Source organism: Neltuma alba, unplaced genomic scaffold (genome assembly GCF_004799145.2).
Source record: "Neltuma alba isolate B1F8T4 unplaced genomic scaffold, ASM479914v2 tig00000769_pilon, whole genome shotgun sequence".
NCBI lineage: Eukaryota > Viridiplantae > Streptophyta > Magnoliopsida > Fabales > Fabaceae > Neltuma > Neltuma alba.
Genome location: NW_021632183.1, coordinates 50,608 through 71,249, shown reverse-complemented (window position 1 = coordinate 71,249; position 20,642 = coordinate 50,608). Strand labels below are relative to the sequence as shown.

Genomic DNA, 20,642 nt, shown 5'->3' with positions numbered 1-20,642 from the left:
GGATGATTCAACATTAGAGATTATCTGAGTCCTCACTTGCTTGATGTGATTGTTGACATTATGATCAAGCACAAACAAGAGAAAATCCTGAAGTGTATACTCTTTGTAGATAATATAGTTTTGATTGACAAGTCAAAACAGGAGGTCAAATCTAAACTTGAGCTATGGAGTCAGACTTTGAAATCAAAACGTTTTTGTTCGAGTAGAGGCAAGTTAGAAATAATTTAGAAGCAAACGTTGGAGAATTCACCATACCAAAAAAGTCAACGTTCAGGCACCTGAGATCGGTATACGATGCAAAATAACATTGAAATTGATGGAAGCATTGTGCATAAGATACTAGTTGGATGGTTGAAAAGGAGAAACATATGGAGGTTGTTGTCTTTAGTTTTATCAGGAATTAGGGTGATTATAATCAGTTACTCTCAGTTTTTTTTTTTGGGGTACAAAGGTACTCTTCAGTTTTTATCATGAAATAGGGTGGTTATAATCAGTTATCGTGCTAGACCATGTGTAGCTCGTGTACTTATTATGTGGGCAAGAAAAGTACTACCTCCTATCTTTTATATAAAAGATAGTTGATTAATTTGAATATATTAAGAAAGTTTGTTAAGTTAATTATTTGTAATAAATAGGTGATGTTTTTTCTAATACTTTTGCTAATCATATGTATTAGCTGGAACTACTATTTGATAGAATTTTTAACATGTATAATTACTACCTCTGGTCCTAATTATAAGACCGAAGGTAGTACTACAAAACTACTTTAAAAAAAATAGATAACCATGAGAGATGGGATGGATTGGCATCTTATATTTAAAAATATATTGAAAGTCAAACTAGGTCTTATGTGAAGGATCGAAAGGAGTATTATTCAGTAAATGTATTTCTTCCCCCTTACTTTGTAAGATTCAAATCCTGGTTCTAGAGTTCCTCTCCTTGTCTAACACTTTCGCTTCTCTTTATTCCCCTTTCCTCTATTTCTACTACTATTTTCTAGATTCTCCCACTTCTAGGATTAGCTTCTGATTCTAGAGGATCCTCATCTCCCTTGTATGGCCCTATTATTTCTTCTACTTATTCTATCCTTTTCCATCTAGTTTCTAACATAGACGTACGCAAACAAAGCTACTAGAGGTGTTAGTGAGGAGAGTTGGGCAGAAAAGTTTTAGCCCTATAAAAGGAAGCCAAGGTAATTCAAGAAACACCCTTAGAAAATTATCAAACAAGATATCCGAGTTAATAATACTTAAAGAGTTAATTAGGGATACAGTGTAATGGCATTGTGCACCTGCGATCCATATAGTGGATATCATTTAATGGAATAAGATTTGTTGATGTTGTGTTTAACTATTATTAAATTAAAATGCACTTAAAACTTTTCATCGATGTCGAAATTCCCAACCGTTTTTTCAGTCTTAATACAGCATGACCAATTTCAACAAACAAATTTTTCTTTTGCAGAAATAGGTAAATCAACTGTTATAGAGGCTTGGGGCTTCACACCTGTTAGAATTACGAGTGGCCTAAATAATTTGACTCCTTTTAAAAAAAAATAAAAAATCAAAGAACTAGTTTGGGGGGAAAAACACACAAAAACAGACACACATTTTAACAAATGGTTCGCTAACCTCTCTCATTGTAGGACGAAGATTGGCTGAATCTCGCACGCAATTTGCAGCACAAGAAGCCATTCGGAACATCTCTTCGGAGTTGTAATTATTCTGCAAGCTTCGATCAGCAAGAGCCTCAAAGTTCGGATCTTCCGATTTTAAAGCTGCGAAGAGTTTAGGTCTTGCCTGTAATTTGTAACATGTATCAGTGCAGAAATTTCAGGTATTCATTATTAGTTATCTAAGATTTTGTTCAGCATTATTTCTGTTAAAATTTCAAATAGCTGATAGACGAGTAAGGTTTGCCCATTTCGGTGAATGCATGCTTGACATATCTTGAACTAGCTGTCTTTCGTGACTAATATGAAAACCATTAGATCAACAGTCGATATTTTTTCCTTTTGGAACAAAAATCCCTATTGAAGAAAAAATAGAAACGAAAAAATCCAGAACAATACTGATCTTCTTGCCACCAAATCACAGACTATATACTAGAGAAAACATTGATGAATACTGTACACACCCACTTAACCATGCCCTCTGAGAAAGACCCACAAGCTTTTTGTCCTGTAATCAACTCCAAAAGCACAACACCAAAGGCGAAGACATCCGACTTCTCACTGATTTTCCCACCAACTAAACACTCTGGAGCTAAATATCTGTATTCCAACGATGGCAGAACTTCTTAGAGATTGAAATAAACAGTTCACTGAAAACGGGGGCAATTAAAAAAATAACAACAAAGAAAAAGTACAGTCCAATGGCAATTCATATACTTTATATGCAGTGAGATAAGATTCAAAAGAGAAGATTATAAAAGAACATACGACTAAGACTTACCCAAAGGTTCCCATGAATTGTTGCACAGAGAGGTGGGTAGCAGTGTCTGGCAAAAGTTTTGCAAGTCCAAAATCTGCTATCTGATTAACAGATACAAGCACACATAATTATTTTGTTATAGATAACGTATGTTGGTATTCAGAGTGCCATGTTGGAAATCAAGATGAGCGAAGCCCAGCAACTTTGCAATTCGTTATATGGTAATTGAATGGATTCTTTGGCGCAGAAAAAACAATTTGGAATTCCTCGCAATGCTATTTTACCAAATATGGAAACAGGAATGTGAGTTCAAACCTTTTTCAATAACATCATTTTGATGCAAAGCCGTCTATTAGATATTAGGATATTCTATCATTGATATAAGGAAAAATTACAATTAGGTCCCAAGTAAAAAACATAATTATCCAAGAGTCCCAATAACAAGTTAGAAGTTGTCACTTCCTACTCTAAAACTTATCATTACAAGTTGTTCAGTTGTTATCAAGGCTTTTTAGCAATTATGTTTGTTTCTTGGGACTTTGTTGCAATTCTCCCTTGATATAAATACTCCCTCCAATCCTTACTATATATGAGCTTCAAATAACTAATTTGATCATAATGAAAAATCAATTAAAATTAGTTCAAACAATAAATAGGCAAGAAATATACTTTTGTTTTCAAATATGTCTTTATAATTAATGAGAAAAAGAATGAAAAAGAATGTATAGAAAAATCTAATGAGAGAGATTATGGCAAAGGAAAGAGAATAAATAATTAAGGATAAAGTTGGAAAAAAACACATTAAATGTTAAGACAAATCTAAATTGAAATTTATAAAATGAATCACACCCCTCCCTAAATTTGAAACTTATAAATAGTACTAGTTGCAATAGTATAGATTCGGATATTATTTCTGGGGATATTATTATGTCATTAAGAGCCATTAATACTGAGGCTCATCCCTCCTGTATATATACCCATTGTCTAATCATGAATAGATATAAAAAATTCATATTATTTCCTTCTGTTTCCCTATATGATATTAGAGCAATTGCAATTCTATACTTCTATTTCATACAATATCCAGAGGGGTTTGCAAGGAAAGTGAAGTTTGTTTTGATTAACGTCGAACGACACCTGAGGCCCAATCCCATTAGAGCTCACTAATCTGTTCTTAATTAAAGTTATTATTATTATTGGAATATTCAGGAAAATAAAATCAGATCAAATATAATATGATTTTATCTAGTTTTTGATTGATCGTATCTAGATTTGATTTTTCTATTATTTTCCTTCCTATATGTATAAACTGAAAGCCTCTAATGAAATATAAAGTTAAGAATCAATTACTCAGCTGACCATAAATTTGAACCTTGGTGAACTATAGGACAAGCAACAGAGATCACACCTAATTTGGCAATGGTTCTAGTAGTGAGAAGAACATAAATAATGAATTTTAGGGGACAAATCATGTTGTCCAAAGAAGTATAAGAACAATCAAATCCTATCACTATACCAAAGAATCAGCACAGAGTTGAGGAGACACATACCTCACTCTAATCATCTACCCAACCTCATATCCATTACATGATGACCTATGTTGGCCTTTCACATTGAGGAAAGAGGAAAGATCTTGCACTACTAAGCATCTTATTGGTAATTTTGTGTCTTATGAAAGATTATTCCCTGCTTTGAGAGCTTTTATGCCTAGAGTTTCAAATGATGATATTCCTAAAATTGTGCATGAATCCTTGGAAATTTCATAACAGAGAGAGGCCATTGATGAAGAAATGGTAGCACTGGCTAAGAATGGTACTTGTGAGTTAACTAAGCTTCCTAAAGGAAAGTCAACAGTGGGATGTAGATTGGTATTGACAAAGAAATACAATCCAGATGGTTCAGTCGGTAAGTATAAAGCAAGATTGGTTACCAAGGGCTTGACTCAACAATGTGGAATCAACTATGAAGAGACCTTTGCTCCAGTAGCAAAATTTAATACAATTAAGGTACTATTCTCATTAGTGGCCAATCTTAATTGGCCTTTGCATTAACTTGATGTGAAGAACGCATTTCTCCATAGTGATTTGGAAGAGATCTATATAGATGATTCCCTAAAGTCAGTGATGGCGAAAATAAGAATAGAGTTTGCAAATTGCCAAAAAAAAAAAGCCATTGTATGGCCTTAAATTATCTCCACGCAATTGGTCTGAAAAGTTTATTAATGAGGTCAAAAAGAAGGGTTATAATGTATGCTGATAATATCATTATTACAGAGGATGACGTTGACAAATTGGAGAACTTGAAAAACTTAAACTATAAAATTTGGAATCAAGGATCTTTGATCCCTACAATACTTCTTGGGGATGGAAGCTGCTAGATTTGAACAAGGTATAGTTGTATCACAGAGGAACTACACACTTGATCTGTCGAAAGAAACAAGTGTGTTAGGTTGTTGTCTAGTAGTGATGCCCGTGGAAATGAATCTTAAATTGGGTGTAAGAAAGACTGTGCACTTGTTAATAATAAGAGATATTAATGATTAGTGGGTGAGTTAATTTACTTAGCCAAGGCCAGACATTTCCTATAAAGTGGGAGTAGTGAGTCAATTCTCTAGTAATCCCGACAAGGATCATATGAAGCTACACCATGAAGAGGCCTATTCTTTGGGAAAAGAAGTTAGAGGGGAAAAGTCTATTCAGATATTGATTGGGCAGGTTCTGTTGAAGATAGACAATCCACCTTTGGTTATTGCTCATTTATATGGAGTGATTGGGTGATTTGGAGGAGGAAAAAACAATATGATATTTCACGAAGTAGCACTGAAGCAGAGCATTGAGTCAAGGAATATGTGAAGGCATATGGCTAGATAGACTCTTCAAGGAGCTAAAAATCACTAGAGACGGTCCAGTGGAAGTCTTTACCACAATACTTCTAGTATTAAGATTTTGAAAAATCCCGTACATCATATGAGGATGAAACATGTTGAGATAGATCGCAATTTATTAATGAAAATATAGAGGACAAGAAAGTTGAGGTCGTGTATACACCATCAAATACATAAGTTGCTCATGTACTGATCAAAGCCTTATCTATAACAAAGTTCAATGGCTTCACAAGCAAATTGGGAATGATGAATATCTATTCTCTAGCTTAAGGGGAGAGTTGAATGATGCCATAAGCCCAAGCCCATTAAGGCTCACTAATCTATTGTTAATTAAAGTTTTATTATTATTATTATTATTATTATTATTATTCTTAGAATATTTAGGATAATAAAATCAAATCAAATATAATCTCATTATATCTAGTTTTCAATTGATTGTATCTAGATTTGATTTTTTTTTTGTTATTTCCCTTCCTATATGTATGAACTAAAAGCTTCCAACAAAATTGGAAGCTGAGAACCAGAGAATTAATTACTCAACCGATTTCTTCAATTGAAAATCTAAAGGCATTAAAAGTTGCATTTGGGGATTTACATATTTAATTAGTAATTGTAAAGTTACAAGAGAGACCTACCTTTGGCTGAAAATCATCAGTTAGAAGAATGTTAGCTGATTTGATGTCACAGTGTATGATCTTGGGTTCACCTAAAACGAAACATCAATATTGGAGTGAAAAAGAAAGATTACAAAAGTAATAAAATCAACTAATTAAGATTTCCATACTGTGGAAATTAGTTATATCAGGTAAACTCACAGTCTTCATGAAGATATATCAATCCTTTTGCAGAGCCAATAGCAATCTTCATTCTTGTTTCCCAGTTTATAGTTTTTGTACTTGTTCCTGAATGATATGTATCCATAGTATTTTTATGACTTAGACGAAAGATCAAGCAAGAAGATATCAAATTCTCTTGAACGGATAAACTTAAAGAAGATTTATACTACGCAACTACTATATCTACTCTTTTTCTATAATAGACACTGATGCATTAATTCATGTGGAAGCAAATCACATCAGAAACCATTACATGTAGTAACTTAAAAGAACAAATTTAAGAGATTAAACGGAAAAAGATTAATCTCTCACTACCCAAAAAAGAGTGTTTTTCACAACTACTTTGTGAGAATGCCAACATAATAGAATGTCTCATTTTTAAAAATGGGTCCAAGTCTTACCATGCAACTGGTAGCCTAGGGAATTATTTGGGATGAAATCATAAACAAGCATCATGGCCGGCACAGGGGCTTCATCTTGACCACAGTAGTATCCAACCAGGGAAACAATATGCTTGTGATGGGCTTGGCTAATGACATTTACTTCAGTGAGGAATTGTTGTATTCCTTCTCTGGCACAAGCTTCTAGCTTCTTAACCGCAACAGTCTTACTATTAGAAGGGAGCACTCCTTTATAGACGGTGCCAAACCCACCTTTGCCAAGACAATTTGAATCACCAAATCCTTTCGTTGCTGAGTGTAATTCATCATAGGTAAATATTCTTGGTATGTGTTTGAGTTCCAAGACTTTGGAGAAAGATGGTAAAGCTGCGATGGGTTAAAGAGAAGCATAACAAATCAAGATCAAGTTATATTGAATCATATAGGATGAGTATAAAGTTCTCCCAATAATAAATTTTTTGAAAGGATTGCATTTGTTTTGCATCATCATCAGTAGCAACAGATAATTTTGAATTTAACCATACCAACTTGTGCTTTAGAAGGCACAACGGAGGCTAAGGGCTAGGCTTGGCTACTTGAGATAACTTTGAACTCAACCTCACCTAGTTGTTCTTGAGATGGCTCATTAGGGGCTAATGGCTAGGCTAGGCTTTGTGAGCGTGACTTTTTGACAGGCAAATGATATCCATCATTAGCAATTTCATTGGATTTTGTAACACAATGACAACCGTATAGGGAGGCTAACAGATTTATCATGCTTCATTAAAAGTTACTTTTCAACAATTTCATTTTTGATAGAAATAAACAATGAAGTCTTTTGCATACAGGATACAAATATTGATAAATCGAGATCAAGTTAGGGGAAAAGTTGTCCTTTGTATTGCATTTGAATTGCTTCATGATCAATAGAAAACTTTGAATTTAATGTTACCTTGTGGTGCTTGAGGAGCCACAGCGCAGGTTGATGGGGTGTCTTGGCTTCTCGAGCATTTATTTTCACCTAACAATTGATTTCTATCAATGGCTTTTTGGATGGATTTTGCAAGGTACAGTAATAGCAATATTCAAAGAAGCTAAGAGATTTATTATATTTTATAAAAGTTGCTTTTTCACTGAAAAAAATAAGACACTTTCAAAAATTTTGTTTTTGATGGCAATAAACCATGATATCTTTTAGATATAGTAAACAAATTCCAACAAATCTAGATTGAATTATTCCAAAAGTTATTATGAATTGTAACATGATCAACAGAAAATTTTGAATTTAACTTGACCTAGTTATGCTAGCGAATGCACAATGTGGGCTAATGGCTTGCCACGGCCTCTCACAAGGCGCAACAATAGCCCTATAGAGAGGCTATCAAATTTATCACACCTCACTACAAGTAACTTTTCATGAATTTTATTTTTGAAACAAATAAACAACAAATTCTTTTGGATATAGCAAACACATATGGGAGAATTACAATTAGGTCCCAGCGAAGGGATTTAATTACTCTAAAGCCTTGATGACAAGTGAGAAGTATACACTAGTTATCATTTCCTATACTAGAACTTGTCATTGCATGCTCTTCAGTTGTTAACTGACTTTAGGATAATTAAATCCCTTCCTTAGGACTTGAATGCAATTTTCCCAACAAATATTGATATGTATAAATCAAGTTTGGGGAAAATTTTTTCTCGGCAATGCATTTGAATTGCGTCATGATCAATAGATGATTTTGAATTCAATCTTACCTGGTGGTTCTTGAGAAGGCACGGCGCGGGATGATCGCTTGCCTCGGCCTCTTAAGTGTTCATTTTTCCTAGGCAATTGATTTATGTCATTGGCATTTTCGATTGATTCTGCAAGGCAATGTAGCAACCATATTGAAAGAAGCTAAGAGACCTATAGCACAACATTAAAAGTTACTTTTCAGAAATTTCACTTTGGGTGGCAATAAACCATGAATTCTTTTGGACTGACAAATATAGATTTAGTGAGTCTAAAGGTTATCATTGGGAATGCATTTGAATGTTTCACAATCAATAGAATTTTGAATTTAACCTGACCTATTTGCACTTGAGAAGGCATAATGCAAGCTAACCTCTTAACACAGCTTCTCAAAAGGCACAATGACAACAATCCATAGAGGGGCTAATGGATTTATCACACCTCATTAAAAGTTACTTTCCAAGAATTTCATTTTGAATAGCAATAAACAATGAATTCTTTTACACATACCAAGCAAATACTGATAAATATAGATCAAGGTAGGTGAAATGGTGTCCTCTTCTTTGCATTTGAATTGCGTCATGATCAATAGATGATTTTGAATTCAACCTTACCTAGTGGAGCTTGTGGAGGCACGGTGCGGGCAGATCGCTTGCCTAGGCCTCTCGAGTGTTCATTTTCATGAGGCAATTGATTTCCATCATTGGCATTTCGGATTGATTCTGCAAGGTAATGTAACGGCCATGTTGAAAGAAGCTAAGAGATTTACCATACATCATAAAAGTTACTTTTCAGAAATTTCACTTTGGGTAGCAATAAACCATAAATTCTTCTAGACTAACAAATCTAGATTCAGTCAGTCCAAAGGTTATGATTTGGAATGCATTTGAATGTCCCACAATCAATAGAATTTTGAATCTAAGCTGACCTGCTTACGCCTGAGAAGGCACAATGCAAGATACCATCTTAACAAAGCTTCTCGAAAGGCATAATGACAATTATCCTTAAAGAGGCTAACAGATTCATCACACTGCATTAAAAGTTACTTTTCAAGAATTTCATTTTGGATAGATATAAACAGTGAATTCTTTTGCACATTGCAAGCAAATACTGATAAATCTATATCAAGTTAGGTAAAATGGTGTTTTCTCTATTGCATTTGAATTAGGTCACGATCACTAAATAATTGTGAATTCAATCTTACCTAGTGGTTCTTGAGGAGGCACGATGCGAGCTGATTGCTTGTCTAGACCTCTTGAGTGTTCATTTTTACCAGGCAATTGATTTCCATCATTGGCATTTCGGATTGATTCTGCAAGGCAATGTAACAACCATATTGAAAGAAGCTAAGAGATTTATTGTACATCATTAAAAGTTACTTTTTAGAAATTTCACTTTAGGGGGTATTAAACCATGAATACTTTTAGACCAACAAATCTAGATTCAGTCAGTCTAAAGGTTATTGTTGCGAATGCATTTAAATGTGTCACAATCAACTAAATTTTGAATTTAACCTAACCTACTTGCGCTTGAGAAAGCACAATGCATGCTAACGTCTTAACACACCTTCTCAAAAGGCATAATGACAACCATCCAAAGAGGGGCTAACGGATATATCCCACCGTATTAAAAGTTACCTTTCAAGAATTTCATTTTGGATAGCAATAAACACTGAATTCTTTTGCACATAGCAATCAAATACTGATAAATCTAGATCAAGGTAGGTGAAATGGTGTCCTCTCTTTTGTATTTGAATTGCGTCAAGATAAACAAATTATTTTGAATTCAAACTTACCTAGTGGTGGTTGAGGTGGTACTGTGCGGACCGATCGCTTGTCTCGGCTTCTTGAGTTTTCATTTTCGCAAGGCAATTGATTTCCATCATTGGCATTTTGGATTGATTCTACATGGTAATGTAACAACCATATTGAAAGAAGCTAAGAGATTTATCGTTTGGACCAACAAATCTAAATTTAGTCAGTACAAAGCTTATCATTGGAAATGCATTTGAATGTGTCACAATCAACTGAATTTTGAATTTAACTTGACTTACTTGCACTTGAGAAGGCACAATGCAAGCTAAAGTCTTAACACAGCTTCTCAAAAGGCTTAATGACAATCATCCATAGAGTGGCTAACAGATTTATCACACCTCATTAAAAGTTACTTTTGAAGAATTTCATTTTGGATAGCAATAAACAGTGAATTCTTTTGCCCATAGCAAGATAATATGATAAATCTAGATCAAGGTAGGTGAAATGGTGTCCTCTCTTTTGCATTTGAATTACGTTATGATCAAAAGATGATTTTGAATTCAACCTTACCTAGTGGAGCTTGCGGAGGCACGGTGCAGGCTGATGGTTTGTCTCGGCCTCTTGAGTGTTCATTTTTGCTAGACAATTGATTTCCATCATTAGCATTTTTGATTGATTCTGCATGGCAATGTAACAATCATATTGAAACAAGCAAAGAGATTTATCGTTTGGACCAACAAATCTAGACTCAGTCAGTCATTAGGTTATCATTAGGAATGCATTTGAATGTCTAACAATCAACAGAATTTTGAATCTACGCTGACCTACTTGTGCTTGAGAAGGCACAATGCAAGCTGACATCTTAGCATAGCTTCTCAAAAGGCACAATGACAACCATCCTTAAAGAGGCTAACAGATTTATCACACCGCATTAAAAGTTACTTTTAAAGAATTTTATTTTGGATAAATATAATCAGTGAATTTTATTGCACATTCGAAGCAAATACTGATAAATCCACATCAAGGTAGGTAAAATGGTGTTTTCTCTATTACATTTGAATCGGGTCATGATCACCAAATAATTGTGAATTCAAGCTTACCTAGTGGTTTGTGAGGAGGCTTGGTGCGGGCTGATCGCTTGTCTAGGTCTCTTGAGTGTTCACTTGTACTAGGCAATTGATTTCCATCATTGGCATTTCGAATTGATTCTGTAGGGCAATGTAACAACCATATTGAAAGAAGCTAAGAGATTTACCATACATCATTAAAAGTTACTTTTCAAAAATTTCACTTTGGATAGCAATAAACCATAAATTCTTCTGGACCAGCAAATCTAGATTTAGTCAGCCCAAAGGTTATCATTGGGAATGTATTTGAATGTCTCACAATCAATAGAATTTTGAATCTAAGCCGACCTACTTGCACCTAAGAAGGCACAAGGCAAGCTAACATCTTAACAAAGCTTCTCAAAAGACACAATGACAACTATCCTTAAAGAGGCTAATCAATTTATCACACCACATTAAAAGTTACTTTTCAAGAATTTCATTTTGGATAGATATAAACAGTGAATTCTTTAGCACATTGCAAGCAAATAGTGATAAATCTAGATCAAGGTAGGCAAAATGGTGTTTTCACTATTGCATTTGAATTGGGTCACGATCACTAAATAATTGTGAATTCAATCTTACCTCGTGGTTCATAAGGAGGCTTGGTGCGGGCTGATCGTTTGTCTAGGGCTCTTGAGTGTTCATTTGTACCATGCAATTGATTTCCATCATTGGCATTTCGGATTGATTCTGCACAGCAATGTAACAGCCATATTGAAAGAAGCTAAGAGATTTACCATACATAATTAAAAGTTACTTTTCAGAAATTTCACTTTGGGTAGCAATAAACCATAAATTCTTTTGGACTAAGAAATCTAGATTCAGTCAATCCAAAGGTTATGATTGGGAATGCATTTGAATGTCTCACAATCAATAGAATTTTGAATCTAAGCTGACTTGCTTGCGCCTGAGAAGGCACAATGCAAGCTAACATCTTAACAAAGCTTCTCAAAAGGCATAATGACAAGTATCCTTAAAGAGGCTAACAGATTTATCACACCGCATTAAAAGTTACTTTTCAAGAATTTCATTTTGGATAGATATAAATAGTGAATTCTTTTGTACATTGCAAGCAAATACTGATAAATCTAGATCAAGGTACGTGAAATGGTGTCCTCTCTTTTGCATTTGAATTGCGTCATGATCAAGAGATGCTTTTGAATTCACCCTTACCTAGTGGAGCTTGTAGAGGCACGGTACGGGCTGATCGCCTATCTCGACCACTTGAGTGTTCATTTTCGCCTGGCAATTGATTTCCATCATTGGCATTTTGGATTGATTCTGCATGGCAAAGTAACAACAATATTGAAAGAAGCTAAGAGATTTATCATTTAGACCAAAAAATCTAGATTCAGTCAGTGCAAAGGTTATCATTGCGAATTCATTTGAATGTCTCACAATTAACAGAATTTTGAATCTAAGCTGACCTACTTGCACTTGAGAAGGCACAATGCAAGCTAACATCTTAGCATAGCTTCTCAAAAGGGACAATGACAATCATCCTTAAAGAGGCTAACAGATTTATTACACCGCATTAAAAGTTACCTTTAAAGAATTTTATTTTGGATAGATATAAATAGTGAATTTTATTGCACATTCGAAGCAAATACTGATAAATCTAGATCAAGGTCGGTAAAATGGTGTTTTCTCTATTGCATTTGAACTGCGTCATGATCACCAAATAATTGTGAATTTAATCTTACCTAGTGGTTCGTGAGGAGGCTTGGTGCGGGCTGATCGCTTGTCTTGGCCTCTTGAGTGTTCATTTTTACCAGGCAATTGATTTCCATCATTGGCATTTTGGATTGATTCTGTAAGGCGATGTAATAACCATATTAAAAGAAGCTAAGAGAGTTACTGTACATAATTAAAAGTTACTTTTCAGAAATTTCACTTTGAGGGGTATTAAACCATGAATACTTTTAGACCAACAAATCTAGATTCAATCAGTCTAAAGGTTATTGTTGGGAATGCATTTAAATGTGTCGCAATCAACTAAATTTTGAATTTAACCTAACCTACTTGTGCTTAAGAAGGCACAATGCAAGCTAACATCTTAACACAGCTTCTTAAAAGGCATAATAACAACCATCTATATAGAGGCTAAAGGATTTATCACACCTCATTAAAAGTTACCTTTCAAGAATTTCATCTTGGATAGCAATGAACAATGAATTCTTTTGCATATAGCAAGCAAATACTGATAAATCTAGATCAAGGTAGGTGAAATAGTGTACTCTCTTTTGCATTTGAATTGGGTCATGATCAACAAATGATTTTGAATTCAACTATACCTAGTGGTGCTTGTGGAGGCATGGTGCGGGTTGATCGCTTGTCTCGGCCTCTACAGTGTTCATTTTTACCAAGCAATTGATTTCCATCATTGGCATTTTGGATTGATTCTACAAGGTAATGTAGCAACCATATTGAAAGAAGCTAAGAGATTTTTTGTATACCATTAAAAGTTACTTTTCAAAAATTTCACTTTAGGGGGCCAATAAACCTTGAATACTTTTGGAGCAACAAAGCTAGATTCAATCAGTCTAAAGGTTATTGTTGGGAATGCATTTGAATGTGTCACAATCAACAATATTTTGAATTTAACCTGACCTAGTTGCGCTTGAGAAGGCATAATGTAAGCTAACGTCTTAACACAGCTTCTCAAAAGGCACAATGACAACCTTCCATAGAGGGGTTAACAGACGTATCGCATCTCATTAAAAGTTACCTTTCAAGAATTTCATTTTGAATAGCAATAAACAGTGAATTCTTTTGCACATAGCAAGCAAATACTGATAAATCTCGATCAAGGTAGGTGAAATGGTGTCCTCTCTTTTGCATTTGAATTGCGTCAGGATCAACAGATGATTTTGAATTCAACCTTACCTACTGGTGGTTTAGGAAGCACTGTGCGAGTTGATCGCTTGTCTTGGCCTCTTGAGTTTTCATTTTCACGAGGCAACTGATTTCCATCATTTGCATTTTGGATTGATCCTACATGGCAATGTAACATCATATTGAAAGAAGCTAAGAGATTTATCGTTTGGACCAACAAATCTAGATTCAGTCAGTCCAAAGTTTATCATTGGGAATGCATTTGAATGTGTCATAATCAACTGAATTTTGAATTTAACCTAACCTGCTTGCACTTGAGAAGGTATAATGCAAGCTAAAGCCTCAACACAACTTCTCAAAAGGCTTAATGACAGCCGTTCATAAAGGGGCTAACGGATTTGTCACACCTCATTAAAAGTTTCTTTTAAAGAATTTCATTTTGGATAGCAATAACCAGTGAATTCTTTTACCCATAGCAAGCAAATATTGATAAATTTAGATCAAGGTAGTTGAAATGGTGTCCGTTCTTTTGCTTTTGAATTGCATCAAGATCAACAGATGAGTTTCAATTCAACCTTACCTAGTGGAGCTTGTGGAGGCACAGTATGGGCTGATCGCTTGTCTCGTCCTCTTGAGTGTTCATTTTTGCCAAGCAATTGATTTCTATCATTGGCATTTTGGATTGATTCTACATGGCAATGTAACAACCATATTGAAAGAAGCTAAGAGATTTATCATTTGGACTAGCAAATCTAGATTCAGTCAGTCCAAAGGTTATCATTGGGAATGCATTTGAATGTCTCACAATCAACATCATTTTGAATCTAAGCTAACCTACTTGTGCTTGAGAAGGCACAATGCAAGATAACTTCTTAACACAGCTTCTCAAAAGGCACAATGACAACCATCCCTAAAGAGGCTAACAGATTTATCACATCGCATTAAAAGTTACTTTTCAAAAATTTTATTTTGGATAGATATAAACAGTGAATTCTTTTGCCCATTGCAAGTAAATACTGATAAATCTAGATCAAGGTAGGTAAAATGGTGTTTTCTCTATTGCATTTGAATTGGGTCACGATCACTAAATAATTGTGAATTCAATCTTACCTAGTGGTTCTTGAGGAGGCACGGTGCGGGTTGATCGCTTGTCTTGGCCTCTTGAGTGTTCATTTTTACCAGGCAATTGATTTCCATCATTGGCATTTTGGATTGATTCTGTAAGGCGATGTAATAACCATATTAAAAGAAGCTAAGAGATTTACTGTACATCATTAAAATTTACTTTTCAGTAATTTCACTTTGGGTCGCAATAAACCATAAATTCTTCTGGACCAACAAATCTAGATTTAGTCAGTCCAAAGGTTATCGTTGGGAATGTATTTGAATGTGTCACAATCAATAAAATTTTGAATTTAATTTGACCTTCTTGTGCTTAAGAAGGCACAACGCAAGCTAACATCTTAACACAGCTTCTCAAAAGGCATAATAACAACCATCTATAGAGAGGGTAACAGATTTATCACACCTCATTAAAAGTTACCTTTCAAGAATTTCATCTTGGATAGCAGTGAACATTGAATTCTTTTGCACATAGCAAGCAAAGACTGATAAATCTAGATTAAGGTAGGTGAAATAATATACTCTTTTTTGCATTTGAATTGCGTCAGGATCAACAAATGATTTTGAATTCAACCTTACCTAGTGGTGGTTGAGGAGGCACTGTGTGGGCTAGGTGCTTGTCTCGGCCTCTTGAGTTTTCATTTTCATGAGGCAATTGATTTCTATCATTGGCATTTTGGATTGATTCTACATGGCAATGTAACAACCATATTGAAAGAAGCTAAGAGATTTATCGTACATCATTAAAAGTTACTTTTCTAGAATTCATTTTGGATAGCAACAAATAGTAAATTCTTTTGCACATAGCAAGCGAATATTGATAAATCTAGATCAAGGTAGGTGAAATGATGTCCGCTCTTTTGCATTTGAATTGCGTCAAGATCAACAGATGAGTTTCAATTCAACCTTACCTAGCGGTGCTTGAGGAGGAATGGTGTGGGTTGATCGCTTGTCTCGACCTCTTGAGTGTTCAGTTTTGCCAGCCAATTGATTTCTATCATTGGTATTTTGGATTGATTCTGCAAGGCAATGTAACAACCATATTGAAAGAAGCTAAGAGATTTATCATACATCATTAAAAGTTTCTTTTCAGAAATTTCATTTTGGGTAGCAATAAACCACAAATTCTTTGAGAATGCATTTGAATGTGTCACAATCAACAGAATTTTGAATTTAACCTGACCTGCTTGCACTTGAGAAGACATAATGCAAGCTAACGTCTTAACATAGCTTCTCAAAGGCACAATGACAGCCATCCATGGAGGGGCTAATAGATTTATCACACCTCATTAACAGTTACTTTTCAAGAATTTCATTTTGGATAGCAATAAACAGTGAATTCTATTGCAGATAGCAAGCAAATACTGATAAATCTAGATCAAGGTAGATGAAATGGTGTCCTCTCTTTTGCATTTGAATTGTGTCAGGATCAACAGATGATTTTGAATTCAACCTTACCTAGTGGTGGTTGAGGAGGCACTGTGTGGGCTAATTGCTTGTCTCGGGCTCTTGAGTTTTCATTTTTGTGAGACAATTGATTTCCATCATTGGCATTTTGGATTGATTCTACAAGGCAATGTAACAACCATATTGAAAGAAGCTAAGAGATTTATCGTACATCATTAAAAGTTACTTTTTAGGAATTTTACTTTAGGTGGCAATAAACCATGTATTCTTTTGGACCAACAAATCTAGATTTAGTCAGTCCAAAGGTTATCATTGGGAATGCATTTGAATGTGTCAAACTCAACAGAATTTTGAATTTAACCTAACCTACTTACTCTTCAGAAGGCACAATGCAAGCTAAAGTCTTAACATAGCTTCTCAAAAGGCTTAATAACAACCGTCCATAGAGGGGCTAACAGATTTATCACACCTCATTAAAAGTTCCTTTTGAAGAATTTCATTTTGGATAGCAATAAACAGTGAATTCTTTAGCACATAGCAAGCAAATATGATAAATCTAGATCAAGCTAGGTGAAATGGTATCCTCTCTATTGCATTTGAATTGTGTCATGGTCAATAAATAATTTTGAATTCAATCTTACTGAGTGGTGCTTGAGGAGGCACGGTGCGGGCTGATCGCGTGTCTTGGCCTCTTGAGTGTTGATTTTTGCCAGGCAATTGATTTCCATTATTGGCATTTTGGATTGATTCTACAAGGCAACGTAACAACCATATTGAAAGAAGCTAAGGGATTTATCGTACATCATTAAAAGTTACTTTTCAGAAATTTCACATTAGGTGGCAATAAACCATGAAATCTTTTGGACCAACAAATATAGATCTAGTCTATCCAAAGGCTATTGTTGGAATGCATTTGAATATGTCACAATCAATAGAATTTTGAATTTAACTTGACCTAGTTGTGCTTGAGAAGGCACAATACTAGCTAATGGCTTGCCACGGCGTCTCACAATTCATAGTAACAGATAACTTTAAATTTAACCTTACCTGGTTGTCCTCGGCTTCTTGAGGGTGGCTTGCTGACCGGCAAAAGATTCCTATCATTGACGATTTGGTGGGAGTCTGCAAGGCACAGTAACAACCATATTGAAGGAGGCTAACAAATTTATCTTGCTTTATTGAAAGTTAATTTTCATGTTTTTCATTCTTTACTTGTTTAGTTTTTTATTTCTTGCAAGGTACAAATTATATTCTTAATAAGTATAGTTTTTTTATTTCAAAACGTAAATGCTTTTGATTTTGGGTTAAGGTCTAATTTTTTCAAGAAATTTTTCACATAAAATTTGTGGGTGTTTGGAATAAGTGTTAAAAGAAGGAGCAAATTTTCCTTGACTATTAAAAATTAACGTTTACAGTTAACAACTTTTAACGGCCAAGGGTGGCACAGCTTTTTTTTTTTTTTAACACTGCTAGGGTAATATTAATCTGAAAAAACTTCCAAATAATCCACAATTCCTACACACAAAATTTCGAGGCAAACTTGGTCATTAACCCATTTTTTCTTTTTTTTCCCTTTTTAATTAAGATTTAGCAATTTCTTTACGTAGATATATATAATCTTTAAGAAGGGTCCATCACTGTTGTTATATATTACATAGATCAATTGTAGTGTGGCGTAAACAACAAAAACATGTTTTGCAATGCACAGCCATTCAGATAGACATAATCATATTCCATGCACTGTTAAACACTGAGTATCTCTGTTCAAATCAGGATCAGTTATATATATAGATCGGAACAAGGATTTTGTTCAGCCCATTCCACCTATTTCAATGAGCTAGTGGGCCAACCCGAACAGACCCAACCTATATGTCCATTAGCCATCGATCTGATGAACCAGGGACAGAGGAAGGTTACATTATAACCCCCTGCCTTCAATTAAGGGGAAAAAATATTTCCGCATGCAGATACATTATTTCACACAATCAGGCCAACGAATGCAATAATCATGAATTATATGGCATTCTAATTGAAGGAGATACTCATAGCAGTGCTGGCCTGGTTCTTAGAACCTAAGAAGTTATCGAAGAATGAGACGAAGGGGTATGGATAATTTTTATGCAAAATAGTAATCTCAAAATATAAAATGAGATTAAATTAAATGCGGAACTCCAAAATCTTTCCGAAATGTGCTCCCACATTACAACTCCGCAAGCGCCAGGCCCCAATTTCATAGCCACCCATTTCCACGCTATCAGTCCAACCTTTACCCTCCACGAGGTACTCACCTTTATCAAGGTAGAACTTGCAACCTCCCTCTTCTGAAATAATCATGTATTATAGAGCATTATACTTGAAGGAGATACCGAGAGTGGTGCTGGTCTTTAAAATGATCCAAGAAGGAAAGGAAAGGGTATGGGTCATTTTTATGTAAAATACTGATTGTAAAAGTAAAATTAAGTAACACGAAGAAGAGGCAAGAGTAGTAGAGATATTTTCTTGTCTTTCTCTCTCTTGTGAAATAGATCCTGCAACAAAAACCTCAAGCTAAATCCTTAAAAGAAAGAAAAGCAAAGAAGGCTTTACCTCTGAGTGATCTGGTCCTTCTCTTTCTACATTTAAAATAAATCGCACAAAGCACCACCACGATCACCGAAAGAAAGACACTTGCTCCAATTGCTCCGTACTTAGAAGAACTGGACGGAGTCGGCGGCGGCTCGGTCTGGTACGGAGGTACTTCTTGACTGTGAAGGAGAATGAGGTGATCCGAAGCAGCGAGTGCGAGAACGAGAGTAAGGGGCGCCAGTTCCCAAGAATACATGTTGGAACGGAGACTATCCCGGCGCAAGCAATACTCTGTAGCCGGAGGCCGAGAGCGAGGAATTGCTGAACTAGTGCTCCAGCAAGGCAGCAACCAACAAAGGAGACGTCGATCTCCCTACAACCATTTTACAGCCTTTCTTTTTTGTCCTCACTCGGCTCAAGCTTGCTTTTCCACGAAAATGCCCCGCTTTTCCACCGGTCGTCACAAATTATTTGTTAATGCTCCTTTGGAATCATTCACGTAACTATTTATAAGCATATTTTAAACAAAACTCTTGTTCTTAGGTATTTATCTCATATAGGGTAAATTATAATTGAAATGTTGTTTATAAACTATTACAAAGAATAATTTAAAAAAAATAGATAAATAAGAAACAAAGTAAAAAATCAAAGTTAAATTAGTTTTTATAGTAAAATAATAGTTGTATAGTTTGTTATATTTTCAGTTATATATACCAGTTTTTCGTCAATGAGAAGTCAGTCAAATTTTATCATTCGAGTGGCATCCAGCTCCTTCCAGCCACCCTTTTGGACTGGATCCCGGCACTAACTCGCGAGTCAAGACCGTTATTAAAAAACCAAACGGTCAAACAGTCTCACCCACTAAAGCTAGGGAAAAAAATTAAGGAGGAATTACACTCAAGTTTCATGTAAAAGAAATAATTATCAAAAGGTTTCAATAATAACCTCAACAGCCTATAATAACAAGTTCTATGGTGAGAATGACAACCTCTGGGATTTGTTTTTTAATTGTTTTTCTTGTTTGGGATCTTATTGTAATTCTCTCAAAAATTAATCTATGTTCTCGCAAGCCCACTCAAGATGTGTCCGCCAGATGCAAAGATGAAAATACAACGAATAATATTGAAGAAGAGAAAAGAAGTCAGGCCAAAAAAAACAATAAAAGAAAAGAAGAGGAAGAAGCTATCATAAAAGAAAATAAAATCTAACAATAGGATCGAAACTTATATTATTAGAGAGAATGAAAGGAAAAAGTCCAATATTTTTCCACAGCTTTCATCAGGACAATTTCTTGGACACGGCTTGTGGAACTTAATTTATACTCCCTCCGTTCCTTATTATAAAAGACATTTAGTGCTTATGGCATGTTCCTCTATATAAGAGACACTTAAAAGTTGTCTCTATTTTTTTGTGTTGATTTCCTATTTTACCCATATTTATTGTCTCCAACTCACACTCTCTCTCCTTCCCACTTCTCTTTCTTTTAATAAATTACCATTGTTCTCTCTCATGTTCTCTCTCCTTATTAATGAGGGTATTTTTGGAAAAAAAATTATACTTTTTACATATTAATTGTTCTTAAC

General features: G+C 34.9%; 1 protein-coding gene across 1 annotated transcript; it reads right to left on the bottom strand.

Annotated features, from left to right (window-relative positions):
• Positions 1 to 1,261: 1,261 nt before the first annotated feature.
• On the bottom strand, positions 1,262 to 19,315 carry LOC114745121 (putative proline-rich receptor-like protein kinase PERK6). The gene is made up of 26 exons (XM_028933268.1): positions 19,081 to 19,315; positions 18,699 to 18,815; positions 17,542 to 17,616; positions 17,136 to 17,243; positions 16,546 to 16,653; positions 16,271 to 16,354; positions 15,999 to 16,106; positions 15,076 to 15,183; positions 14,017 to 14,124; positions 13,425 to 13,532; positions 12,834 to 12,941; positions 12,304 to 12,411; positions 11,713 to 11,820; positions 11,122 to 11,229; positions 10,592 to 10,699; positions 10,063 to 10,170; positions 9,472 to 9,579; positions 8,882 to 8,989; positions 8,291 to 8,398; positions 6,554 to 6,919; positions 6,132 to 6,218; positions 5,952 to 6,022; positions 2,454 to 2,533; positions 2,137 to 2,272; positions 1,632 to 1,799; positions 1,262 to 1,291 (listed from the first exon to the last, which is right to left on the bottom strand). Exons 1-26 carry the CDS (start codon positions 19,313 to 19,315, stop codon positions 1,262 to 1,264), a joined length of 3,069 nt encoding a protein of 1,022 aa, XP_028789101.1.
• Positions 19,316 to 20,642: the final 1,327 nt, after the last annotated feature.

Excerpts from the sequence above, each read along its gene's own strand:
- LOC114745121 (XM_028933268.1), bottom strand. The coding sequence starts at position 19,315 with ATGTATTCTTGGGAACTGGCGCCCCTTACTCTCGTTCTCGCACTCGCT. Across the intron at positions 16,654-17,135 it reads GCCTCCTCAAGCACCACTCA|AATCAATCCAAAATGCCAAT; the intron begins GTAAGATTGAAT and ends ATTGCCTTGTAG. Across the intron at positions 2,534-5,951 it reads CTGATGATTTTCAGCCAAAG|ATAGCAGATTTTGGACTTGC; the intron begins GTAGGTCTCTCT and ends TCTGTTAATCAG.